The sequence below is a fragment of the Botryllus schlosseri genome, chromosome 8, assembly GCF_051294905.1.
Source record: "Botryllus schlosseri isolate E-star chromosome 8, Bs_hap1, whole genome shotgun sequence".
Taxonomy (NCBI): Eukaryota; Metazoa; Chordata; class Ascidiacea; order Stolidobranchia; family Styelidae; genus Botryllus; species Botryllus schlosseri.
The window spans coordinates 6618591-6646438 of NC_137243.1; the positions used below are offsets into that span (position 1 = coordinate 6618591).

Sequence of the window (27848 nt, forward strand, 5' to 3'; positions counted from 1 at the left end):
TTTAAAAAACAATGTTTTCATTCCCTTATCTCTAACTACGGCTAAATTGTATTTGCATTGTATTTCGAATTGGTCCATGATACTGTGTCTTATTTTTCTTTTAATCGTTCGTTATTTTTTTTATTTTGTGTTTATTATTTATTAACTGTGAAAATTGCTCCTGTCCTGGGTGGCTCGGCTCTGAAGACTTTGTCATATCGAGCCTCCCGTCTACCTCAGGGTTACCATACGTCTTCTTTTAAGAGGATTTGTCCTCTTTTTTGACTTTTTGGAACGTGTCCTCGGAGGACGCCGTTTTGTCCTCATTTTTGAGATTCTGTCCTCTTTTTTGAAAATTTAGGTCACATTTAGAGCAAAATGCGAGTGATATGCCTAAAATCAGCACAGAAGGGACGCCCCGGCGAGCATTTCGGAGTGAAAAACGGCGATTTGAGCTCCAGGCGAAAAGTTGACCTTTTTTTTTTTAGTCATCCACCTACCAATGTGGAGAGAAAAACGGTATTTTGAGTCGGAAAAATTCACCGATTTTTGAGAATTCCTCTCCGGTTTTGCAAGTCTCAAATTTCTGAAAAAGTGTCCTCTTTTTAGATTTCCAAAATATGGTAAGCCTAGTCTACCTTGCATGTCGCATTTCACTGTTACATTTTTGTAGTGTAATGTTGATGTGTAATGTACACGAATAAAGATTCTCTCTCTCTCTCTGCTATAATGTCGCCTGCTCATGTGTCCACGGACCGACCGAAGTGTCCGCCGAATCAGAACTCGCTAGGAATGTCTTCCTGCGTACGCTAGAATACCCGCTGAGCTCAACGCATTGTGAATTGGATATCTCCTTAACATTGTCAATAAAACGTTCCACATTAGGGACACGCTTGGGAATATTCTACGCTAGCAAGCTACAGCACCGCAATAGTCTTCATCCGACAAGACACTGACAGTCCTTGAAATCGAATTTTTTGTAAAGGGAAGCAATAATTTCATTACAGTCTTACAGGATAACAAAATGAACTGCAATCACATAAAAGGCAACACGCAATCGTCGTCATATAACAAAACAAGAAAGGTAGTTGAAATAAGAACACCGCACCAATCACAATACTGCTTTGCCGACATCATATCTAACCGTGGTACGCACATAGTTATATAATTACACCTTCGTAATGAGTTTCACAAAAAATCAGATCAATCGCCTACTCCACCAGCATAAAATGTTTAGCAAATCAAACACTCGATGTACAATAGAATATCGTATGACTTATAAGACAGATTTCGTTTGAATAGTGCATACTTATGGTCGTATGTATATAAAGTGATAAGGCAATACCGACAGCGATGGAAATGATAATGATTCAAGTATCTGTGCTCACAATTGACAAGTGAGAATAGAGGGATCGTGACCGCGGTGTAGTTTCGAAGAACATGCAAAGCACTCACACACACATATTGGAAAATGCCTGTATATAACGCACAGTAATTACAAAATCACGCTGGAACGCATCGAATGCCAAATGCTTACCGTCACACACAAGTTGCGAAATAAGCTTGTAGACCACATACCGTGATTACAAAAATAGTGCGGCGCGCCGGATTAAAAAATCAATTCTACAGAACGCAGTTTGCACAATGTACCGTACATATGTATTGTGTAGTGTATCTTAAGAGATTTATATTGTGTGTATTTTCATATTACTTGTGTATAACGAGATATTGTGTGTATGTGTATAACGAGATATTGCGTGTAGTTTCATATTACTTGTCTATAACGAGTTCTGCGCCGAGGCAGCAGGCGTTACATGATTCGGGCATGCTCAAGTCACAGTGTCTCAATTTACGGAAGACGAGTATTTGAAAAGTAGGTAACGAAGCATTGCGACGCGATAAAATAATCAATTCTTATCAAACGAATCGTTATTGCGGTTTTTTGCCTTCTTCGCGCCACGTGTTGGTGTCCCAGCTGTTCCGGAATTTCGTTTCCAAATCCTGTTCGTTTTTCTCAATGCCTATAAAACAAAGATTCTGATTCGTATTACGATGTAAGGAGGGCTTCATTCCGCTCCATATTTTTTTCTGCGGCCAGGTTAACGGTTTTGGATCAGTAATTCAGTGTGCCTGTAGCAAGGACTTTAAGACTATGCAATCTGATCAGTTAACTTCTCACAAAACAATATTCATACCACTTGAAATTGCTAGCCCCGTGCTCAAGAGTTACCTCGGGCGTATAATATCGATCGTCATATCCCGTTTCAGCATCAAGTCAACGTGTTTCCAAGGCCGACAAAAATGGTACGAAATTCAATGACTGCATATTATTCATTTCGATTCTTTCTCGCGAAAGTAAAATAGTAGGTATTTTAGGCTTAGTGCTGCCTGGAAAACTGTCCTCTAGAAGTGCCAGCAGCGATTTTCAAGTAAGCAAAAAAGTTGGTATTCTAGGCCTGGTTTTGCCTGAAAAACTGAAATATCAACCAGAAGTAGAAGCAGTCTAATGACTTTCATTTCAGGAAGCAGTGTAAGTTCACGAAATCTACCTCTGTCAGGGTTTCAACCAAGACACAAGACTCCGAGTCACAAGTCAATCTCACTTTCATAGTTTTGACTTGAGTCAAGTCGAGTCATTTTTAATTCACCACCGAGTAAAGTCAAAGTCCTAGTCAGCGAGCAGGGGGTCGAGTCCGAGTCATGGTATTATTATTACGACCCGAGTCCAAGTCATTGCGTCAAATGATCAGTTACGAGTTAAAGTCTTGTTAAAACCTATTTTTATAAGTCTGTTTGGTGATATCGAATGGTTCGCATTTGAAAGATACTAATTTTCTTCACTTGTAACAGTTTCTGGTCGCAATTTCAAGTACCAGTACCAATAGACGAAATCCCAATTGCGTGGTAACTTTACTATTCTTCGAAATTACAATGAAATGTCGGTCTTGGCCGTCTAAGACTCGAGTCATAGGACTTGGTCCGAGTCATGCGCAATGACTCGAGTCCAAGTCGAGTCAATACACAGATTGAGTCGAGTCATTTTTGTATTTTGAGAAAATGACTCGAGTCAAGTCGAGTCATCAGAAAATCGTGACCAGAGTCGTTACAGCCCTGGAATTAGCCCATCACAGCGCGACAGACCCATTCAGGGCCGTGACACGTACCTGACACAGCCAGCAACGAGCTTCCGTGGCTCGTGCTGAGTGAGACGATTTTCATGTTCGTGAAACCGGGAAACCTGATGGCTTCGGGCTCGGCCGAAATCGACCCGGCAGCCGACCGGCCCAGTTGGCCGCGGATGGTCTTACCCCACGTCAGGACGCGGCCCGATTCTGTGATCGCCACGGTGAAAGTGCCGCCGCAGCTGACGTCGATGAATCTGCCGGAATAAAATAGGGTTGAGACTTGAGATCAAATCTAGTGGCAGTGTATCACTCATTACGTCGTCAAAACAGTATGAACAGAATGAACAGTATGGGGAAAGTTTCAATATCCTTATATTCCACCAGAGAACATAATGCCAGGTCCACATAACATTGAAGATTATTTGGTATTATTTAAACCACACCTATTTCGTCGCACAACTTGAACTACTCGCTTTTAAAAATCCGCAACTAGAACTAGAACTACACATTTTTAAAAGGTCGCAACTAGAACTAGAACGAGAACTACTCAATTTTCGAAATCCGCAACTAGAACTAGAACTACACATTTTTAAAAGGTCGCAACTAGAACTAGAACGAGAACTACTCAATTTTCGAAATCCGCAACTAGAACTAGATCTGCTCAAAAAACCGTTAGTTATAGTTGACAGTCAACCGACTAAATGGGTAGTTTGTACAAGGCCGTGATATGTTATATCGAAGTTTACAGCCTAACACTGTGAAAAACACTATCGAATTTAAAATTCTCATTGATGAATCAACTCCTAGCGGCGACAAGTGTATAATTTCTCGACTCGAATTACTAGAATTAATATACGATTCAGGTTCCAGCACTCGAATCACTGCGCCTAGCTATCGTCGAGATTTTAATATCGGAATTTTACCTTTGCGTCGGCGTAACGTTGACCTTCTTCGGGACCCTGGTGCTGTTTCTGCCGCCGGAAACGGGTGGGCTCGCGAGCTGGCCGAATTGATTGTTGCCGATCATGTACAGGCTGCCGTTTGCTGCGAAAGAAAATGCGCGGTTGAAAGGAAAGCGGAAAGTCGCAAATAGTTAACTAACATAGCTCTTCTATTTTACCGGTACTTTTATTTTATTGGCTACGCCACGAAATTGCTAGGTTGTCTGAAAAAACGATGTATATAAAATTTGGCTCAATTCCATTTCGTAGAAGCCAAGTTTTCGATGTTCAAAATTTAGGGCTCCAAATCATAGTATTTACGGTGTGTAGATCTATAATAAATAATTAACGAGTTTGATTTATCAAGTAGCTGCTGAAATAGATTCTTTCTGTTTCGGACTGCATAAGCCATTATGGAATAATAAAAAAATTCATTGGAAATCACCTGTTATGACCGCGGTATGCTGAGTGCCGAGAGAGACTTTCGAGATTTCCTCGTTAGAAAACGGGACGGTCCTCACTGCCGTGAACGATAACGCCAACTGGACCTCTTCCTCAACTCCGCGACCGGTCACCAGGTCCAGACCCAATCTGGTGACAAAAAAAAACACCAATTCTCTTACATCCCCTCAACTTACAGCAATAGCTATAGCTTTTGTATTCGTAAAAAAATTTACAAATTTTTGAGCGATATTAAATTGCAGCAGTAATCTGTGTGCAATACTTTCTACAATGAAGTAAAATTCCAAGTTTTGAAACAATTCAAATTTCCAGCAATGTTTCACGTGAATTAGTACATAAAGTTTAAAAAATGAATTGTTCTCTTAAACGATTCCAGCTTACGGCGATATTTCATGTGGATTAGTTTTCAAAATTTAACACGATTCTAACTTACAAGCAATATAATTCACGTGAATTCGTTGAAACGATTTCAACTAACAGCAATATTTCAAAATTTGTCTTTAAAACAATTCAAACACACGACCAATTTTATAAAGTTCATAAAATTTGATCGGATTTCGCTTTCAAACCGATTCAAACTTGAAGATCCAATTTCGAACGTTTTTCTTTCGGGATCATAGGAAAAAAATCAACAAAACATCATTACGGCAGAACCATCGCTTACTTATTGTGATGATTACTTCCGGTACACAACATCTTCCTATCCGCTGTCAGCACGACCGAAGAATCATTGCCGCACGTAACAGAGACCGCCTCGCAGTGCTGCGGAATGGGAACCCTTTTCGGCGTCGAATACGTCGCTTTGTCTCCCAAACCCAGCCGTCCTGAACCGAAAAATTCGAGCTCGTATCGAAGGAGAACGTGTGGCGAGTCTACAAATCGCGTACCTCCGTCTCCTCTGCCCCAGGAGTAGATTTCTCCGTCGCTGGTGAGCGCCATGACGTGGTAGGACCCGCACGAAATCGCGACCACCTCGTGGCTGAGCAGGTGCTCGACTATCTGGGGCTGAAAAGGGGGGGGGGGAGTGCTGGGTTAGCTAGAATGTTTATTTTTGGCAGGAAAAATATGGATCGTCAAGACGATTGCCTGTTCATTGTGTTATTGCGGCAAAAATTTAGGAAACGAGAATATGAAAATAAGCGACAAAATTTTGGAACGTCACAAAACAACATAATTACCCGAATTTCAGAACGACAACATACGAAAAATCACCAAAATTTTCAAACACCTCAAGACGACATAGTTACCCAAACTTTGGAACGACAAAACAACTATAATTACCAAAATTTGGAAAGCGACAAAAACCAACCAAGTTTATAAACGACAAAATACAAAAAAATTTTGAAATTTTCAAACATCAAAACAGAAAAAAAATCGTTTTTTATAGGCCTACCATTTTTAAACATCGCAAAATGACAAAATTACCCAAATTTTGGAACGACAACGAGAATGCTTGCCAAAAATTTAAAAGCTAAAAAATGACCTAAGTTTAGAAACAAAAAAATACCAAAAATAACCAAAATTTACGAACGTCGCGAAACGACAAAATTACCCAAAATTTTGACAGCGATAAAAATTACCCTAGTTTATAAACAACGAAATCCCAAAAATCCCCGGAATCATTGAATAACAAAATTTGCCAATTCTTCGTACTAGGCCCATTGCAAATACAAAAAAAACACGCACCTCGGACAGGTCCGAAAAGTCGCCGTGGCCCAAACAACCCCCGCTGCCCGTGCCAAAAGTCATCAGTATCCCTCGGTCGGTGAGACAAGCCGTATGCATATCGCCGCAAGAGACCCTGTGCAAATTACAATCCATTACTCGAGTCATTGTGCACGACTCGAACCAAATCATAAGACTCGAGACTAGGACGGTCATCGACCCTCTACTCACTCACTTGGACTTGACTCGATGGCAAATTGAAAATGACTCGACTTGACTCGAGTCAAAACTACAAAAGCGAGATTGACTCCTACAGAGACAGACATCGGACCAAACGGACTCTTAACAAATCGACGCAACACCCCGAACTCACATTTTCATCCCGCCAGACTGGCCCTCTTGAAACCGCGGTGAAAAGGCGGGGATATTCTGCGAGTCGCCCATCGCCCCGGGCAGAGATTGCGTCGGTGAGCTCTGGAAACAAGAATTTCTCATAGATTCGGTGACAAAATCTCGCTACCCGTCATAGCTACCTCCCACATGATGAGCCGCCCGTTCTCTGTGACGCACGACTTTTTAGTCCTGCCACACTCCACTTGTAGAATCTGTGGGCGAAACGCAAGGTGTTATTCTTCACAAGAAACGCTTCACAGTGTTAAAATGGTACCTGAGTGTCAGCGTAGGGTAGTGGTAATCTCATCGGCGTCGAAATGCCTCCGCCCCAACAATACACTGCGAACTGCTCTTGGCTTTTGCTCTGAAATGGGCGCAGTATGAGGAACGCCGGTATGCGTGCAAAGACTACGATGCCGCACTTACGGTAGCCATGGAGTTGATGGAGGTATTGGAAGACGCGTGTGAAAATCCCTTTTGCTTGTCAAATTTCGACGTTTTCTGGTTTCTGAAGGAGAAAAAATAAACTTTTTTTAGCATCATCAACAATTGTCTGTAACTGTTCTCAGCCGTGGTGCGTGACGCAAGATTAAAACTGGCACGAAAACTTTAAAACAAACATTTCGTAGATGTCATGTTTACTGCGTTAATTAGTAAAAAAACGAAACCTCTTGTGACCTGTATTGCAACTTGAGCCCGACTGAAATCAAAATTTCAAGGTGATTGCGATACACCGATATCACATAATTTTGCTGATGTTTTATGCCATTATCAAAATGTGACGTATTTCAACTAGAAACTTGGATTGCCGGCACTGATTTGAAAAAATGAAACTTCATTCATTCGCCATAAAGCTCTTGCCGAGTGAGAAACTAGTATCTTCAAATATTACTTATAATTGGTGGTATTATTATGACTTTGATTATCGCACAAAACTTGGATATTTCGGAATAAAACTTCAGCTGAATAAGAAATTTCAGCATTTCACCAAAACGCCAAGTCCGGTACTACTCAAAGAATCAATGCAACAGCAGTGAAGACACTCCCATCTGCAATATTTGTAGGACTAATGACGTCATTCAACACATTGTATTGTGATAGCCAAAACTATAACTTGTACGGAGACAGATATTGGACAGGCTCTAATAATCGTACCACAAGCGATACTCACTTAACTTCGACCGCACCCAAATCGCAGTAAACCTCGAAGAGCTTCTTCATGATGAAAGGTTCCGCCATGATTTCGACGACGCTGGGACGGTTTCCGGGCTTTTTGCTGAGCAATTTCTTCAGCAGGCCGGTCAGCGGCACGCCGTAGTGCTTGGGAAAGTTTGTGTTGTAATGGGCCTTGGTAATTTTCGACACCAACGCCGGCAGGTTCTGAAACGAGCGTAATGGGAATAGGGTTGGTTAAGAATTACTGCTATAGTTGAACAATATTGCTGTTCAAAAACAACTTGATAACATTGCTAGGTTGCCTACAAATCGCTGCACACCAAATTTTTCTCAATTATAATCAGTAGAGACGTTGCTGTGAGGAGAAATTTTGGATTGAATAGATAGCAATAAATTGAAAATGAAATTGTATTTACGGTGGGAAGATCTTTCATTATTAATTATAGAACTACCCATCGTAAATACTATTTTTTCATATCCAAAATTTTCAGCTTCAATAACTTTGCTTCTGTGAATCGGAATTGAGCCAAATTTGCTACACATCGTTTTTTTAGACAACCTAACAATTTCATGGGGTAGTCAGTAAAATTTGAAAAAAACTTCATTTTCAATCAACGAATCCAAAATTTTCTCCAGTCATAGCAATGCTTCTACTTGCTGTGCAGCGTTTTTTTAGGCATCCGAACAATTTTATCAAGTAGCCAGAAAAATTTTTGATTGATATTCCGAAATTTTGTGAACTCACCGTTTCTTCAAATGCTCTTCGCAGGGTGACAAGCTCATACAGGATACATCCCATCGCCCACATGTCGCTCTTCTGATCGTACGGCTTGCCTTCGCAAAGTTCTGGCGATATGTAACACGGCGTCCCCACCACCTACAACAACACGCTCTACACGAGTAAAGAGCGCATCACAATATTCGCTATTAACGCAAAAGCGACTCGACACTGACTCCTGGTGGCGATTTACAAAGCGGGCCTAAATTACATTACAGACTACAATAAAGGCTAGATGCATACAGGTGAGGCATCTATTACAGACTGTCTAATTTGGCATTACTAAGAGAGGCGGCAAATTCCTTTGAAGATTTTCGGGAATATTAGCGCAAAGCCACGCACAATATTAAAAATTATTTCACTCATTGCCATGATTGAAACCCATGCAAAATTTGCTTTCTATTAGACAGTGTTTCTAAAAATTGCCATTTGCCTACAAAAACTGTGAAATAGTCTAGCAATATAATCTAATTGAGTGAAGATTACGAATACAGGTAGATAGGCACATTCGAAATAAAACTAGAATCCCCTCCTCGTCGTTGGCAATCAAGGATATCTTTACATACCGTCAGAGCCTTGGTTTTCGAGTGGAGCACTTTCGATATCCCGAAATCGGACACTTTGCAGACTCGGCTTTTCCGGTCGAGCAAGATATTTTCCGTTTTCAGGTCCCGGTGTAAGATCTTCTCCGAGTGAATGTACTTGAGCGCGATCAAGATTTGCACGAACAAATGGAGGACTTCCTGAAAAGCAAACGAAATACGGCCTTTTACAAGTTTTCTCGACAAGGAAACAAAGCCAGGAATGATTGCGCATAAGACAACGGTAGTTGTGTTTACAGAAACCGCAGTTACCTTATGCAAGGGAATAGTAAATTTTTATGCATCTTAGTCCTAAATAGCGTAATATTGTTGTCGAAAACATAGAGAGCTAGTCAAAGTAGTCAGCGTTGCTACTGAAGTAAAAGTAAAGCCGTAACTTTCTACTGGTCAAGTGGAAGCAGAAAGGTCAGCAAATTCAAGTAGGGTCACTATATTGTTAGATCAGGCTACAAGTAGTTGCGACTTTCTGATGACTCGTCTTGACTGTAGGCATGTTCTTAAAATACGGAAATGACTCGGACTCGACCATCCGCTCACTGACTTGACTCGGAGGTTAATTGAAAATGAATTGACTTGACTTTAGTAAAATTATAAAAGTGAAATTCACTTGTGACTCGGAGCCTTGCGATTTGGTCACAACCCTGGTTTAACCTTAGCCTCATGGTAGCGATGCAAGCTTATGCTAATACAATTTGCTACTTTTCCCAATAGAAATTGTATAAAGCAAGTAGTTTTGTGAAAAAAGAAGAAACATAATATCTAGTACAGACAATATCAAACTTTCTGAACCATTCATTTTCTACTGCCGCTCGGAAGCAGTCTTGTCTTGCCGGAAGGTACTTTTACTTATATCGACTTTCACAGCATTAAATCTAGCCAGCAACAGCAGCATCACCGGCAACTTTGAAGGCGCTAAACGTAACAGTGTGTAAGTCAGGAAATTTGATGATTTCTTTAGACATCAAAATACGACCGCACTACAACAGAAAACAGGCAACAAAAAACAGCATGCTGGAGTTGCTCCGGATATTTCAGAAATTGAAAGTCACGAAAACAAGAGGCTTACTTCTTCGCTGAGATTGTCCGGTTGCTTTTTCAGATACTGATACAAAGTCCCACCTGAAACCATGCTCCAACAAATCAGAAACAAGGGCAAAGGGCATGCAATAACAAACACAGCCAAAATGAAAATGGAAGGTGGGGCAAAAATATCCTAACATTGACGAATGCGTCGTGAAATAGTGAAACATGTTACATCACAATCCCTACATGGCTACGCCTATGCCATGCAAAGACAAAACAAAAATAAGTACGAGTCGGGCGCACTACTGTGCACGACGTAAACAGAAAGGCTACCGATATCACAAGGGTCATACCTTGCGCATATTCCATCGCAATGACGAGCTTCGTGCCGTCCAGAAAATTTTCGTAATACTTGATAATGTTGGGATGTTTCAGTACCTGAGAAATCCCCGAGATTAGGAAAATAACTGTTTGAATAGTAATTTCAATGGATCAAAGGAAATTTTGTGCCTCCTACTTTAACACACAGTTTTTTATAATTCTTACCATAGGCTAGCTAGTACCATTGGATACAATTCAAATACCTAGCATCAATTCCTACATTATAGTATAATAAGCGGCTTCGTGAACAATGAGCTTTCAAACATTAAGTGAAAAAGGTCATATTTCAGTACACGTAATGTACTCGCGTTTGGTATAATGTAACAGTCAATAGCACATGAATGAAGCAAACTTCCTTAGAATGCAATTCTCTGCAGAGGCCAGAAAGCTTTAGTATTTTCCAAAATTACAACAGATGCGGGTTCTATCATATCAATCACACACCCACCCAACCATTTATCAAACAAATTGTAAGACTGTTTACTGAAAACCGGACCAGCATCGAATCAATAGTATTTATCAAATTGTGGACAGAACGTAGGACAATTAATCGATTCAGCATTATTGATATTCAAGCATTCTCACCTTTAAAACGTGCACTTCGTTTTGTGCGGACGCACGCTCTTCCGTTGACATTGTGTCCATTGGAATCTCTTTCAGAATCAGCATTTTTTTATCGTTGTTCCTACTGCAGAGGTACACATTGCTAGAAAACATGTCGCACGTAACGAAACGCTCAATTTACGGAAGCATACATTGGCACATACCCAAAGGCCCCGGCGCCCACCAAGGTAATCTTGGTGTAATTCTCCATGTGCGCTTGGTAATCCGCCACGATTTCTTAAAGCAACTTAGCTTTCACATTTTTCTATCTATTTACCGCGCCATATGTTAGAATCTGTGTCAACATTAGAAGGACGCAACACCTGGATAGCGGCATATTCTCGTACTATTAGTTGCCTTTACCCCAACACCATTCACGACATACAAATCAGGTACCAAAGATAAAGAAACACACCATTTGTAATGCTAGTAACCAAGTACACTGTACAGTGAGTTGAAATGAGTGCTGGCGAACAGTAACTAAAACAGACATTTCGTGCCTACACAGTCAATACAATATTCCTGTTCACTATCAGTTCATCTACCAAAAAAATTATAACATTCCGGTATACCTATCAACGGATTTTATTCAACACTCTATTCATGGAAGTAACAGTTGTTTCTGATATGTGCAATCAGGAGATCTGTACTGATCTTAATGATATTACAATGAATTTATCTTAGCCAGCTAACATACATTAATAATTGTGTCAAATAACAGCAGATAGCTTCAATTTCACAGTCGAAATGATTGTCACAAAAAGACAGTTACCAGGTTAAGTTTATATTGAAAATGGGCAATGACACAGTAAGTTAAGGCAGGTTGTCAGCAACAACAGAGAATTGCATGCCGGTATTGCGTACTAATCATAAAAGGTCTAAAAACAATGCACAATTCGCATTTCTTCACGGACAAAATGCGGCTAAAATAATTGTCAAAAGTTAGGGTCACCACACGTCCCCCTTCAGGATTTGATAGAAAATGTCCACCGCAGAGGCTCAAACGTCTTCCTTTTTGGCAATTTATCCGCATTAAAAGATTTCACACCAAGGCGATTGTAACGACATCACTAAAAAAACCATAAATGAAGCGAATTCTGGAATCTGGACCTTCGGGCGGGTCTTTTGAGAGTCGAGTTGGAAAAATGACTATTTATTTCAGCAAACACAACTTTATTTGCCTTGTTTCCTCATCCTAAATTGTAAATTTTGTGATTTGTAAAAAGTATACCTCACAATATGGTCACCCTACAAAAGTTGAATAAAACATGGGTGCAGCGATTCAGATCAAAATGCTCACCGCTTTAAAAAATCACAGCGCTACGACACGCTCGTGACTTTGAAGCCACGAAAATAATCAAAATCTGGCCAAAGACACAATTTGTTGATCAAATTATAAAGAAGTTACCAGCCACATAAATTACGATGTCACAAGCAAGACCACTGTCCGAAAGTTCACATTCTGTCGCAGTCATGCTTTGGCGAATCCAGGTTAGCAACGTTACCAAGTCAGTCAACACCAAACATTTCAGCAGTCTAGTTTCTACCCATACGTCTGCGAATGTCCTTAAATTATTCGCAAAAACTTCCCGCATCATGTATCGAAACGTGTACTCGTTCAGGAGATCACAGAGATCGCCGATCAGCAGCTACTTTCTCAGAACTGAATTTTCAACTTTCCATTTTCCGAGCAGGCGCCGAAAAATAAACCAGCCTTTCATGGACAGACACTTTTCATCGAGAGGCCAACGCGTTCACTTTCTCGCTATACTCCTTCTCCATTTCTTTTGCGCGTCGCATCGCCTTCTCGTGGTTGTGACTGACGGACCACAGCGGAGGCATGCACTTCGGCTGCATGTTGTTCAAAAAGTGCGTCCGCCACCTTTTCTCGAATTCCATCAAGCCCTGCGACAGTTACAGAGTCGTTTTGCAATTATTTTGAAAATTTCCATCAAAAATTTCGGGGATGCTTACCTTCGTTCCGAGTTTTTTGTAAATCGAAGTCACCACTTTCTCTCCGTGCGGTACGTAGGTCTCGTTTTCAATTCTGGCAAGAAAAGGATAATATTCATTACAGAAATCAACATTCATCTTATCGGAAGGACCGGGTAAGATCATATGCCGAAGTCATTTTATTACCAACGGAGTAGTAGGCATTGAATCGGGTATTCGAGTGTCGATCGGTATGACATTCTAAAATCCGATGTATTTACTTCTTACGTGACAGCATAAGTCAGTGGTTCCCAGCCTTTTCAGATGTTGGAGCCGCATTTCAAACTTCAGAGTACGTAGGGAGCCGCATGAAAGCACTCGAGTGGGCTACTTATAACGAAAATTCAAAGGTAGCTAGCCTACCTCTAGATCTCACCATCCAGCTAATTCAGAAGCGCGCACATAGACTTCTATAGATTCTATATCGGTTATTTTAGCATTGATAGACGCAGATTGGCGAGCGGTATGAATTGAAATAAACTGAAGATGCATGTCATTACTGCAACATGCTACTATCTCGTTATGCGATAGCTCTTCATTCATTCCAGCACTTGATGCACAAGTTTGCGGGGGATTATACGCCGAGTAATATTGGAGTTATTGCGATTGATACTTTGGTTTAAGCTGTGATGTTGGTAAAATTATGTCTGAATTTATTCTTCACAGAGAGGATTTATATAAAGTTCTATGACCAGCAGAACTCAAGATATATCCTTGTCCGGCGGGTATTCATCCATGCATTTGACGCTAGTCTGCAAGAATTCTTCCCGGTTTTCACAAGCGGCCTTGGACGGCCTTAGTTACAACTAATATTCCTCATTTTAGCATTCATCTACAAAATTGGACTCTGAATATTCATAGAAACAAACACCAACTGTTGCCTATAATATTTTTGTGGCATATGTAGAGGTCTATCAGAGCCGCAAGAAGGCTACTTTGGATAGCGACGGTTTGGAATCACTGTCATCAGCGGTGCCACGTTTTAGCATACGACCAGGCTGTTACGAACGTGTAGTTAGATAGATTTGGGTTTATTTGAATCAAAGAAAATTAGGGGTTCACCGAAGGCTTGCAGATAACCATAAGGGTTCCCAGGTCATTAAAGGTTAGGAACCATACTGAACAAGGTTTAATTCCACGAGGCCAGCCCAACTCCTCAATAGTTATATTATCGGAAATACTACACAAAGAATCAGCAATTGTTTTGCCCTGCAATAATTATCACACCTCGTCTCCAGCTCGGAAGCTTCACGAATTAAGTCCTCCGTGATTTCGTCAGTGTCGAAATAGCTTTTGACGACGGCTTGCAGTTCGGTTTTTCGCTTTTCCGGTATTTTATCGTTACCGTGGATCAAGAGCGCTCTGCCTGAACAGAATTTTCAGATGGTAACAACGGGTAGCCTAAAATTTCCAACGGTAGAGAGTTAACCTGCTGATCGAACACTTCTTCTGGCAGGATCTTCATACAAACGCGCCGCTTGCAGAGAGCCCTGAAAGAAAAAATGTTCATGACGAAGTAATCACGTTAGAGCGAGTCTTCCATTTGGAAGGAAAATGGCTTTTTTTGAGTCAACACAACAGTATTTACATTACCATTTTCAAATTAATTAGTTTTGTGAATTGTAAAAAGTCTCCTTTTTACCTGACCTCAAAATACAGTAACCCTACTTCGATGCTGGGGTGACCAACCTTTTCGGCAAAAGTGCCATATGGAATTTATGAAACACTATGCGGACCACATGAATGTCGATGACCATTTTTAATAGTCCAAAAGAGAGAGAGAAAAATAATTTATAACATCATCGTAAGAACGAACAGCAACAATAGCAAAAGCGACAGATACATACAGGAAAGTCGGTCACAGTCACAGTATAACGTTTGAAAACAAATGGGACATGTAAAAATGTAGATGTAGCCTGTAGGCTATATACACAGTCATATAGAATGTATGTTTTTTAATTACGAGATGAAGCTGCAGCAAAGTGATCTGCTGATGGGAGAATTCGGTCAATCACGTTGTTACGTGCATAAACTTCGGGTTGCCACTGCATACCACTGAGCCCAGTTGAAAGGACGTGATAATTAGGCGCCTCGAAATATCAATGTCGAAGGTTTCAGTCAACATGCGTCTATCGTTCTGTGCTAAAATTTGAACGTTGAAGATATCTCTACGAGTGCGCGCGCGCGAAGTCGCATGTTAGACCACACGCTCTCTCATAATCGCGAATAAACTTGAGACATAATTTTGTAAATTGTGCGTAGTATTAATGTTCAATTTTCAGGAGGTGGTTTCAACGATAAAAGCAACAAATCGAGTGAAGCAAAAAGAAAAATTCGAAGCTGAATAAATAAGCCCGCGACAAATTTCATGTTCCAAGATTCACAGCAATATACACACGCGCAGTTCTACATTTAGATTGAATCCAAGGCAGATGGTAAAACTTTAGTTGAACCTCACAGGCTAAGCCATGGCCATTAACGCAAGAACCTAGTATTTCCCATGTGCATCAAATTTTATAACGTTTAATCACATCCTACCAAAAACCCTGTTAACGACACTGCAAGAGTATTTGTCGCACTTCCTTGCGCTAATTACAGTGCAGAGTTGAGCCTACAGCATACAAATCATGCTATTAGCCAAACGTAGTTGTGCAGAATGACAAAGGAAAACTCACTTGATATGAAGACAACTCAATATCACAGACAATACTTCTGTGTTACATCTCAATCAATCTCAAAAAGCAACCGCACTGTCACAAAGCCCGTTCGACATACCTGCGGTGCGCTGAATTCTTCCTGTAAATCTTTCTTCATCAAACAATCGTAATAATTGGAACGTTGATGGCACGCGAGGCAAAGAAGCAGAATGTCGTGGGAAGTGTGGTCCTTCATGGCCAGCGCAAAATGCCTGAAAATTTGCGACGATTACTGATAATATGTGGAATTAATGATAGTAATGATCAGTTACTCGCACAGTTTACACCAGGGGATCTTGATGACTTATTGTCCTTTCACGGACCCCCTAAAACTAATTAGCAAACCCCACTGGAAGAACCCCTGGTTTACACCGTCATTTTAGGGATATTCATTACCAATACATGGCAAAAGTCGCCCGCACACATACAGGAAACACTCCGGTAAACATGATCTTAACTCGAGCACAAATGTAACTTGCGAGGGTTAAAAATGCAAACAATCACATTTCATATCATTCAAGCTCAGATTCCAAAGTTGTTTTCCATAAGATTTTTGAGTTTTTGGATGCACCAAGAGCATAAGAGCCCGAGCAACCAAAAGGCAGTGGGTCAAAAAATGCCACTGGACAAATTCACAATAACCAGAGGCGATTACCATAAACATTTGAATGAGGACAGAATCCTGAAGTCCTACGAGGGCTCCGGCCGCTATATAATTATATTCCGATAAACGCAAATTCAAAAAGTTATCAAACAATTGTTGCAGAAATTTTGTCAGCAACAGAAATATGTCGCCTCACCGTCTGTACTCATGCGGCACTACATTCTTCCGCACGTACGAGTCCTCCGATCCGCACACGACACACTTGTTCTCCTTCTCGTACAGATAATAGTCTCGGTCATCGTCCGGGCGTCCCGATGGCTCGAAGAACAGCCGTATCGTGAAGGGCTCTTCACAAACTCGTTCTGCGAAAGTAACGGAATCAATCGGATGAACCGCGGCACTCAAAACACTTTCGTCAGATCTACGGCAGCTGACGGCGGTTAAGGGACATCAATAGCGATTGGGCTTGTAACAGTTCTCAAATCACAAATCAGCATCCACTGTGATCAGGGTTGTCACTAACATTTGTCCGTATTTCAAAGGGCGATGTATTATAATACTACTTTGTTCCTACTTCACTTCCTACGTCCTACTTCACTTTGTCTTCACTGAGGCCACGATTGGGACTGGACAAAAATCATGAAAATCCAAAGATTTTGGCCTACAAAAATTGAAATTTTGACATTTTTTTATCTCAAAAAACTTGATTTTGACAAAACTTTGCCCTCATGTATGAAAATTAGGTGTTTTGGCACATAATGTCAGAATTGTTGGGGAGAGTGAGTAGGTATGGGCCACCAAATCTTGCCAAGCTGTAACTTGGCCCAACTTCCAATAATTGGTCCAATATGCCAATATTTTGGTACAGACAATCAATAGTTATATGGCTAACTATTACTGATAGGATTGAACTAAAAAAAAACATGTATTTGGAGGTGACATCAAATTTTATAACAATACATCATTATTGAAAATAAGAAATAGGCTATCAGGTATGGGCCGTCGTTTATATTGAATCAACAAGTGCCATTCATTATCCTAAAAACCTCAATTCTTGTCAGTTACCAAAAATTTGGAGATACTCATATAAAGCTGGTCTGGAAGTAGACAATTCATTTGTTTCAATTCCTGTGTTGATCATAAGCCATAAAAGAATCACGAAACCGGATAACTGAAATAGGAATATGAAAATCACGATCAAATAACGCTTCTTTCGCTTCGACTACCCCCATCAAATTCAAATGTCACAGGTCTATCTCTTGTTAAAGTGGGAGTGACTAACCGTAAAACATCTTGGAGCATAGGAATGAAGAATTCCAGTACTTACATCACGCATTATCGTAGAAATGATTAAAATTTGTTGTAGTACAAAAGATACTTTCCTACAATCTCGGGTAGAAAGTGCCTGCCCTTACTAAGTCGCTTGCCAAGAATGGAGAATGGAAAATGTCGATGGCAACGCTGAATGATTGTGACACATAGGCTATATCAATTCTTAGTAAATACGGCTTTGCGTCGAAATGATTTGGGGCCTATTTCTGTCGCTACGCATGCCACTTCATTTTAGAGGAAACAAATAGAGGTGACTGGTAAAGAAGAACTGCTTTTTTTTTCTATGAAATAAACCCAAATTTTCTCGGCCGACACTTTAGTCAGTGGGGGGTTAATCATCAGCAGCAATATTATTAAATTACATATGAAACTACTGTATCCCCAATAATGCCTTTAAATGCAAGATTATTCACAATGCCCATAGGCAACATTGGTGAAAATTTAACCAAAATCAAAACATTTCAATCAATAGTCCACTATAATTTAACCAACACCAATCTTAAAAACCATCATGGTCCATCTCTGCAATCAAAATGGCTCTATAAAACGTTCCGCCAGTACGACACATTGCCCCGGTGCCGTGCCCTTCCTCTCACCTGCAAGTCCCTTATACAGGTACCAATGTGCCTTTTTCTTGTCGCAAGTGGACAAGAGCTGATCGTCAGGCGCCAGAAGTCTGCAGTTGTCGTAAAGCGGTTGTTGCCTGTCAAAAAGGTTAACACGAGTCAGACACGTGTATCCATTTGATATGCGTGAGAAAATCGTCATCCGTGAGCCCAATTAAAATGCTGCTCTGGTGGTAGGCTACTTGAAAAGAGTTAAGCACAGACATCAAGTTGACAAAGTGCGAGCAAACCAACGCTCAATATATTTGATACAGATTGCAGACAGTTAAGTCACACAAAGTAGACATGGCTTGCAAAGAAAGCATCATGTGAAAATAGGGGGCATAATCACAAATGAAGAGTTGTTTTGTTACTAAATAAATACTGAAGCTAACAGGTACCAAGCAATGCAAATGTGTCAATAATTTCATCATAAATTACTCTTCAATAACAATGAAAAACACGAGTAATACGAGAAAAGTAATTTCTTGACTTGTCGTGGCTCGCGTACGATATTGGTCGATAATTTTAGACATTGGTTGATTTTTAGTTATAGCCTGTGTGTGGCATAGGCCTGACCTATCATTGACCAATCGCAGAATTCAAAATGGTAATAATGCCGTATATATAGTGAGAGTGACGCATACATCCACCACTGTATTACAGGTGAAATGTATGGAACTGCCATTTCGGTGGTTCTTTAACAAAGCAATGTGTTGTTGCCCAGACACGATTCAAAAGTACAGAGCATTACACGAATGTATTGTCACAACTCACAGCATCAGTGACTGAGATGTAAAGAAAACCAAAGTAACTGCTATACGAGAATAGACATGGTGCCATTTCCAACAGCAAAACGTAAATTTAAAAAAATACTCGGTAACGTTGCATTGCATTGTATCCTGAAGTCAAATTACTTCATACCTCGTAGAATGAGGCTTCATTGCCTTAAAAGTTTGTGGCGTTTTAGGAAGTCCTTTCGACTTCCTGGTCTTGTCACTGCTTTCAATATTGTTGCATCGCGTAGATTGGAACGACTTGTTCTCTTTGTAAACGACGTCAACAAGGCCTTGCACCGAGCTTTTTACCATGTTCCACATTATCGAATGTACGGCCTGCGTAAATCAGCAAAAAAATAATACAATAATCCGCCATCAAGACTGACAAAATCCGGCTAAAACAAGTCATTGCTTGGCAAAAATTCTCAATTGTGCTGTTCGGAAAGCAAGAGATTAATAGGCCTATATTGTCAATTGTCATGGATGCCTTGCCTACACTATCAAAACGGAAAAAAAATACTGTAAAGACGAGTTAGTGCTCTGAGATGTTCTGAATCGCTATGGTTGATCAATCACATATTGCAGTTACATTGTCTTTTCAAGTAGTTAGGTACTTACATAACTTATGCTAGCCTATTGTGTTTCAAAAGTTTGGAACAAATTTAGCGATATGAATTTTGGACGAGTCTGTGAAATCATTTTAATACAATCAAAATCAGCAGCAGTTTTACACAGATTGCCAGAGTTACGCTCATGACTACATACATACCGGCCAGTTGCACCGTTTGTGTCAATATCTTAATAATTTTCCCAACTTGTATTGATACCGACAGGAAATTAAAACTGGACAAGGAGTCATATGATACAAACCATATTTCGATAGATTGCTTGGTGTGCACTGCCCACATCACCGATATTATTACATGGTTGCTATTAGCGGAGGTTCTGAACCCTTGCAGAAGAACGTAACTTGACATTCATGAATAAAGAATACCAAATAGATTCCGACTTCAGAAAAGAAGATGAAATGATGCTATGTTGAATTTCAGATGAATATCTGATAAATCAGATAAGTTGCTCACCCAGCTGCCAAATGCTTTTAAACAGACATTAGGAAGTTAGGTATGCATTCTTCGGGATGTGAGCGCACCAATGTGTGGTCCTTTTCCCCCATTAATTAGATCCTCAGAATTACAATTGTCCCACAAAACAACAAGAGCCGTTGATATAAACAGACACGCCATAACTGAAACCTTAGTAATGTCATCTTTACATGGTGGGTTCTTCGTCAGTTTTCTTTGGAAGAGCGCTTCGAAAATCTTTAGCGACGATAAAGAATCCAGAGCGGCATACTGAATCTGCACGAAGAGACTGCATATGAAACATCAGCTAGAATTGACACAGGAAATATTTACTTGTTCCTGAGATAAGGTTTCAGCGTCCCAGTTACTGCACCTCAAAAACATCGATTTATCGAGCTCTTTACCGAGCAAATCTTTTGTTAACGACTTCAATCCTTTGGCTCTACCGAAAAAAAGAAACATTTATAAAGTGTCAAGAGCTTGTAAAACACCAAGGAAAGATTGCAAATCACCTCGTCAATTGGTATCTGGCAGCAAACGCTCTCAAATCAAGACAACCTTGAACCACGATGCCGTAGCCTTTCATCAACTTTGAAGCGTCATCTAATATCCCAACTCCGACCTACACAGAACATAGCAAAACGGTCAGCATTCTAATTTCCCCTCATTGCACAGATAGCATCTTAGTCCCTAGCGCTAGCACGTCCATTATGGGCAACAATCCACAGAGTCCCAATAAAGGTAGGCATACAAAAAATTTGTCCAGCGCTATAGCAAACATACATACCAAAACTGCCTATTCATACGTTCATACCATCAAAAAACAACAAAATGGTTCGTCAAATCACGATGACAGATCTAACGATGTTGAAGCATCTACCAAGTCAAGCTCTTTGTTGGCACAACATAAATCACCAAGTCCACCAAGTCTTGAGCTACGACAGTAGACCAATTTGTGAACAATAGATTATACATGAATATCATATGCCAGGTATATTGCAAATAGATTAGAAAATGTCAGAATCCCAATACCATTCAAACAAACCTCCAGTTGCGCAGTTATCTACCACAAGTAGCTGGTCGTTTATAAGAACAAGAGGTACCAGTGTTTTCCATCAATAATACATATCCGCAAAGCCACAAGCTAGTTAATCAAATACACATAATTGATGCAAAATTGCACCAGCAGTAAGTTGTTAAAACCAGTCAGAGCCATGCAAGAAATGACAACTGTAGTTCAAAATATATCAATATGCTAGCAAGATCAGTAAGTGACTCAGAACAGTGGCATGACATTATTGTATAGCTGACTAATACCACATAGAGGCACAAGAGTTGATAGGGCTTAGATTCACACCAACACCAGCAGTACTTAATTCTCATCGCTCAATTCTCGGAAACAGAAATTAATCGCTGTAAGCTTACAGAGCGGAGACAGCCTGATCCGGGTTTGTAGGCCTGTGGCTGTCATTGCTTGGCCCGTAATGAGATTTTTCATCATTTTCAGGTGTAAATGCACCAACATGTATAATACGCAAGGAGCCAAAGTCAATAGTGAAAGAAGGGTCACACATCTATTTTCCAAAACTAGAAACTTGACGGATATACATCCATGTCAACGAAACAAAATTTCACGCCAATACAAACAGTAGATTTCAACAATCAATTAGCATCGAATATTTTCAAACCATACAGAAGCCTACCTTCAGTACTGCTTTGTCTTGAAGTAGACCGAGCAGCTCCTTGGGTAAGAATCCGCCTAATTTATTTAGTCTTAATAGATAGGTAGAGTAATCCGAAGTGGTTAATTGCAGAAGGGCAATGGGATTGGCTTTAGATTTGGTGGATGTCCATTCACAATCAAATCCAATTACCTTCACCTATAATAGTAAAGGTATCGATTAAACGAAGCCACCAATCACCAGCGACTCCACCAATGAGCCTAGGTTATTAAGATCGTACCGTGTTCACTTGGTTAACAATATTTCGAAGTACATTCTCAAAGTCTTTGCGGTCAGATACGACTTCAATGCTCTTTGGTTCGAATGTATCGTCTTGATTCGGCCAACATTTCAAGTGATCCACCGCCTTCAGTAGAGTATTTCCATCGTCTTTCGTCAGATATTTCCATACAAATGCAGCGCTAAGTCCGCCGACGGCTACACCGCTCACAAACAGCAGAATATTTTTCTGTACAATCATTAGTTTTCTGTAAATTCACAAAATCGTATCGCAAAAAGGCAGTCGAAGGCTGTAAATGTCACTGCAACTTCAGGACTGGGTATAAAACCAAGGAGTCACGAACCAATAAGCAAGATGCAATAGTCCATTCCTGTCATTGTCAAATGTTTCGAGTGATAACAAACAAAGCATGTTAGCATTTTACAATATTATGGCATCGCTGAAGGGTGGTCTATTTGCTGTTATGTGTCAGCCAGCACTCGCTTTTGCCAGGACCCACGCACATACTAAGAACATAACACAGCGAGAAAGGTTTATTACGAACCAAAAGATATAGCCATGAAGCCGATTGCATTGGGTAAACACTAAACACCACTGCCTCGTAAAACGCTCCACATAACACCAACATTCGCATCCAGCGACTTAACGAGCCAACAGTAAACAACGATGCATTGAGCAAAACACTTTGCGAGACAGTTTTTACGGCAATTCGATGCCATATCGGTACATACAGGATACTACCATTCATTCTTCACCCATGATTCCACTCGAAGAAGCTTCCGACACATGACAGTGTTCTTGATCTATCCATACGCGTAGTGTTGCCATACCTCCCACATTTCTCAAATCTGTCCGTCTGATAAAACTACGATTTTTCAAGATTTGTCCTTATTTTCGACTTGCGTTCTCATTTCGTACCTATTTGCGGAAAATTTGTCCTTATTTTCGTCGTAAGTTTATCAATTTCGCGGATTGTTTTGCTGCCCTTATTTTCAACTCTGCGTCGACGGCAACCCCGCGCGTGCGTCATTTTTACGTGGCTTTTTTCGAGAACTTTGTTTTCTTAATTTTCTTTTTGAGCGCATCGATATCGACATTGTCGCTTTTTCGCTTCAAAGCGCGATCGTCCGTTTTCACGACTTTCGGCTCCTTCGGCGGCACAAAAGCGGCTTCCCGTTTCTGTTTCTGCGCCGCCGCTGAGTCCGCCTCTCTCGCTTTCCTCTCTTCGAAGTTCTTGCGCTTTCTCTCCTTCTCTTTGAGAAAGTACTCGCCGGACGCGATCTCCTTGTCCATTTTACTCTCGGGCTGCGGAGGCGGAAACGGAGTGTACACTTTCTCTTTTCTCTGCTTCTTCTTCCGCTTGATATTTTTACTCTTAAACTTTGGCAAAAACCGGTCCCAAGACTCGCTCCTGAGTTTATCGTCTTTCGACAATTCCCTCTTTATCATCAGCGACTTGATGTTATAAACGGGGTGTATATTTTTCATAGTGTCAACCGCTACCTTTCTGACCTCTTTCAATCCCCTGTGAGGCCCTAACGCGGTGACAGTGTTACCTTGCACCAGTATATAACACTTTGTCAGCAGTTCCAAAGCCTTCAAAGTGCAATTGTCGGGGCCTAACAAACGTTGGCGGCGTTTTACGAAGCGTTCTTGATTTCTGACGAGCGACCCGATCTTTATAATGTCGCAGGCAGTGTCGTCGTCGAAAATCTTACACGCTTGCTCATAAGGCACGCTTCTCGCTAACAATTTGATCATGTCGCGAGCGTTAATGATAGAGTACGGATCCCATGTTTTTCTCGTCGTTTTGACAGTCATAGAACCCTCGACTAAATCCAACTCGCAATCGATGCTGTATGTCTTCAAGAAATTCTTTACGAGAGGCCACGCTTCCTGCAGATACTTCTCCCGGTATTTCGGAAATAACGTAGCGAACGTACTTTCATCCGCCATACCCCGTGGGTTATCATCTTTCGTGAATTTCGGTTCCTTCCAACCTTCCGGGACTGTGAGCAGGTCCTCGTCCGGCACCGATTTCGCAGCCATCGCACAGAGTTAGATAGTTACGTTAACGCCTTTCGAGAAAGAAAATAATATTAGAAAAATTCTTCGTTACAATCCACTACAACAATCGGTATAACATCTTGCGTACTAATGAAAAAGAAAGAAATCGAAAAAAACAACAGAACACATTCAACGGCGCGACACACGTAGAATCGATTAGGTGCCAAAACTCGATAGCGCGATTACAGATAGGCCAGCTGATGTCTGCAATGAGCTATCGCAAAGGAATTGATCGGCTACAGACTACGCATCACACTTGCGTTAAGATCCAGTTACTCGAACAATATATGGCGAAAGATCACTACCATAGCGACAAGTGACTTAACAGCAGGAAGGAAAATGCTGTGGGGTGAATTCCGTCAATATGACTGAATAAAAACACATCCTTCTAAGCACATAAATACATATTTGGCCACATCAATTTCGATTCGTTCATATCTAATCAAGATTCGTCGAAACCATGCATATACAGAAATCACAGATCATCTTATTTTGGTCAAAGCATCAGGAAACTGCATGTAGGCCTAAGCTAGCGACACAATCATTCCCAGAACGACACCAAAAACGCGACATAGCGAGATCATACTACCGTGACCAAACAGTGCACAGGTCAAACGTCAGAACGTTTCTAAGCGGTGCATATCGTGTGACAGCCTTGGTATCTTTCAAGTCTATACAACATTGATGAACTTGCACTATTACCGGATTAACGGATGCGTGAAATACCAGATGAACCCGATGACTTGATGCACCATCTGATCACACTTTGCAAATATGTGCCGACACATGCGGGCATTAGCATAAATCATAATCAAACATTACAGTGGCACATCAACATTTAGTAAATTCTGTAGATCATAGCTTGCAGCGACCAAATTTAATTGTGATTCAGAGCGTTAGACTACAATATCGAAGAACCACATATCGTTGAACCTAGTGCATGTAGGGTAGGACATTGTTTTTGTGCGGCTCCCTACTCTTATCCCCAAAACAGCATTTTAGACACCAGCGAGGCAATTGTATCATGAATCCTATACTATAAAATCAGAACATATACAACAGGATTGCAGAAAGCGCACTTAATTAACGAAACAACAATAATCATTAAGGCATGCTCAGCATAGATAAGGTCATGGTTGGCCTGGATAGATTGTGCACTTTTTGATTCGTTTACCGAATATCATAGATATGAATCCGCTCGTGAAGATACACTATATAGTAAGATTAGCCTACTACCAGCAATAGTAGAAAACAAACTGTATTACAGTCCTCGCCAAGTCATATTTCAATACACATCGGCAACATAGGCTGATAATTCGCATCCAATCTGAATCATTGCAATCTCCTACCGAAATTCTACGCTATCAAAGACCTATTACCATCAGATGTTCACAAGCATGACTCAACAGGCAGACTATCCACATAACACAGTCACGATGCACAGTTATGACATGCGATGACTTTTATTATGGCTCGTTTAAAATCCTTAGCCACCAGAGAGACAGCTGACACACGACGGAGTTGCTGTATGTAGACGTAAGCAATAATGAATTTGGTCTTTTATTGTCAGACTTATGTGGCTAAATTGTATTTCGGATTTACGTCAAATTCCGGATGAATGCGAGTCATGTGACGCTCTCACAATGAGCTAGGGACATGATTTCCACAGCGTCCATCATATTATATAAAAAATCTGTGGATACGCCACGATTTGGAAAATACCACCATCGTGACTCCCTCAGTCAGCCTGAAATGCAACCTGGCTGCATTCTACAGGCCTGTATATGATACCACAAGAAGCCAAATCCGCTTACACCGCAGTGTAACCCATCAAGAAAGGCTAGCCTGCGCGTTACGAGCTGCCCTCATTTTCTCCAGTCTTTTCTCAAGGTGCGCGTTTGTCATTTGCATTTCCTCGATTCTGTCCAAAGCCGATCGCAGATCGCGCTGTAATTTACGCTTCTCCGCTCTCATTTCGTCTTCACTTTTCTCCAGTACTTCCGCAGTGGCTTTGTATCTTTGCAGCTGGGTTTCAAGTCTTGTGATGTTCCCTTGGTAAGATCCTATTTCTTGTTCCGCCTGTTGCAGCTTAAATTTATAATCGCTAATTTGCTTGCTGGTTTCCCGTTGCATTTCTAACAGCATCATATCCGACATGCCGTTTTCTAACGACGACGTGCTTTTGTTCATACCGTCTTTGTTTCTCTCTTCGTCAAGTTCCATTTGCAACCGTTTCACTTCGTCCGTGAGGTTGTTTTTTTCCTCTACGAGATTCTTTAACCGCGATTCCAAAGTCCCGTCTCCTGCAGACTCTAAGACTTGAGCAGCTTCTTGACTGACGAGGGTGGGTTTATATCTGTGATTTGATTTAGACCCATATCCGTCGCCATCATCGTCACTATCGCTCTCAGCGACCATGTTTCCTCCGACCATTACTAAGCCTTGTTCTTGGATTAATTCATCACGCTGTTTTAAAGCCTCCTGCAAGTCTTCGTATTTCTTTTGAAGAGCGTTATGGAGTCTTTTGCTGGTTTCTAGTTCTTGAGTTCTTTCTTTACAATTTTTTTTCAATCGGTAGAACTTGTCTTCATTTTCTTCCATGACGTCTTTCAATTGTTCGACGCGATAATTAAGCTGCATGCGTTCGTTGTCAAGTTGCGCATTCTGCACCATGGCGCGTTTATATTTTTCCTCGATTTCAGATAAGGAATCGCGGAGTTCTTTTACAGACGGTTCTGAAGCTGTCGAATCATCACTGCCCCTTCGAGATATCATGGATATCGTCGGATGACCCAGCGTTACTAAATGATTACTATTAACCAGATTAGCCGACTTGAGAGAGTCTGTGTCTTTGCCCGCTTTCTCTTCCGCTTCACGTTGTTGACGCTCCAATTCTCTCATTCGGATTTCACGAGCTTCAAGTCTGGCCGCTCGTTTCTGGGCAAGTCTGGCTTCCGCTTCTTTCGCGATTTGACTCAAGGTTTCATCTTCAGCGTTAAGCCTATCTCCTCTACGCCGGCCGGACGGCGTTGTCGCGATACCAGGCGATTCCATAGCAAAGGCGTGATAAGCTATTGAACAGAACAATGGTCAGTTGTATATCAACTAATAACAAGGAAATGTTTGAAACCAAATATTAATCAATTCACTTCAATGGCTTGTAAAGTTATGACATAAGAAAAGCGCTGCTGCAGTTCGTTATGTGGGACATTAGGTGACCAATTTACGGATACCTGACAGCGTGAACGCGTCCATTACCATCATTGTGCTGTGCATTATGCCGGTATAGCGGCATGACGGTATCAATAAAGAAACAACAGATGAATAAGCACGTCGGAAAATATTAATAATAACAGAAAGTGATGCACTAAAATCTAATTCTTTTCAGTCAAGATCGGATCTCTCAAATCATGTCAAGATGGCAGTTGCCAGTTGGAGTAGCGAATCTACCCCACGACACCACAAACAGAAACTTCCATGAAAGACCAACGAAAACACCCAGCAATGGCGTCATTCAGTCATGACGAGTGACGTAACACACGGTGCTTGGAACTGGGAATGAGGATCTAATCTAATATGTAACATCCCAACATGCACGCTG

General features: G+C 40.9%; 4 protein-coding genes and 1 long non-coding RNA gene across 6 annotated transcripts in view; all 5 read right to left on the reverse strand.

Annotated features, from left to right (window-relative positions):
• Window positions 1-27848, reverse strand: part of LOC145444885 (uncharacterized) — a 208776-nt gene that overhangs the window by 87690 nt on the left and 93238 nt on the right. The gene's annotated exons all lie outside the window — the stretch shown is intronic.
• The window catches only part of LOC145444872 (serine/threonine-protein kinase Nek8-like), a 123864-nt gene continuing 96956 nt past the window's right edge, over window positions 941-27848 (reverse strand). The window contains exons 2-19 of one of the 2 annotated variants that reach the window (XM_080322916.1): window positions 11293-11423; window positions 11111-11231; window positions 10498-10582; window positions 10188-10240; window positions 9086-9262; window positions 8487-8618; window positions 7737-7945; window positions 6992-7073; window positions 6840-6929; window positions 6706-6777; window positions 6546-6646; window positions 6194-6308; window positions 5395-5512; window positions 5172-5331; window positions 4491-4636; window positions 4028-4148; window positions 3144-3358; window positions 941-2000 (exon numbers count right to left, since the gene is read on the reverse strand). In XM_080322916.1, the coding sequence (XP_080179042.1) occupies window positions 1909-2000; window positions 3144-3358; window positions 4028-4148; window positions 4491-4636; window positions 5172-5331; window positions 5395-5512; window positions 6194-6308; window positions 6546-6646; window positions 6706-6777; window positions 6840-6929; window positions 6992-7073; window positions 7737-7945; window positions 8487-8618; window positions 9086-9262; window positions 10188-10240; window positions 10498-10582; window positions 11111-11231; window positions 11293-11339 (2136 nt within the window). In that variant the 5' untranslated portion in view covers window positions 11340-11423 and the 3' untranslated portion in view covers window positions 941-1908. Of the gene's footprint in view, window positions 2001-3143; window positions 3359-4027; window positions 4149-4490; window positions 4637-5171; window positions 5332-5394; window positions 5513-6193; window positions 6309-6545; window positions 6647-6705; window positions 6778-6839; window positions 6930-6991; window positions 7074-7736; window positions 7946-8486; window positions 8619-9085; window positions 9263-10187; window positions 10241-10497; window positions 10583-11110; window positions 11232-11292; window positions 11424-27848 lie in introns of those variants that run through there. The other variant, XM_080322917.1, reaches the window with a different exon arrangement.
• On the reverse strand, window positions 11423-22420 carry LOC145444877 (exonuclease 3'-5' domain-containing protein 2-like). Its single transcript, XM_080322921.1, has 13 exons — window positions 22181-22420; window positions 21922-22098; window positions 20731-20840; window positions 20552-20660; window positions 20390-20494; window positions 19282-19472; window positions 18349-18455; window positions 16617-16782; window positions 15896-16028; window positions 14550-14610; window positions 14348-14486; window positions 13103-13175; window positions 11423-13033 (listed from the first exon to the last, which is right to left on the reverse strand). Exons 1-13 carry the CDS (start codon window positions 22418-22420, stop codon window positions 12863-12865), a joined length of 1782 nt encoding a protein of 593 aa, XP_080179047.1. The 3' UTR covers window positions 11423-12862.
• LOC145444880 (KRR1 small subunit processome component homolog) lies at window positions 22424-24236 on the reverse strand. The gene has a single exon (XM_080322927.1). It carries the CDS (start codon window positions 24227-24229, stop codon window positions 23213-23215), a length of 1017 nt encoding a protein of 338 aa, XP_080179053.1. The 5' UTR covers window positions 24230-24236; the 3' UTR covers window positions 22424-23212.
• LOC145444879 (leucine-rich repeat flightless-interacting protein 2-like) lies at window positions 24259-27677 on the reverse strand. Its single transcript, XM_080322926.1, has one exon. The coding sequence runs from the start codon at window positions 27299-27301 to the stop codon at window positions 26078-26080; it is 1224 nt and encodes a 407-aa protein (XP_080179052.1). The 5' UTR covers window positions 27302-27677; the 3' UTR covers window positions 24259-26077.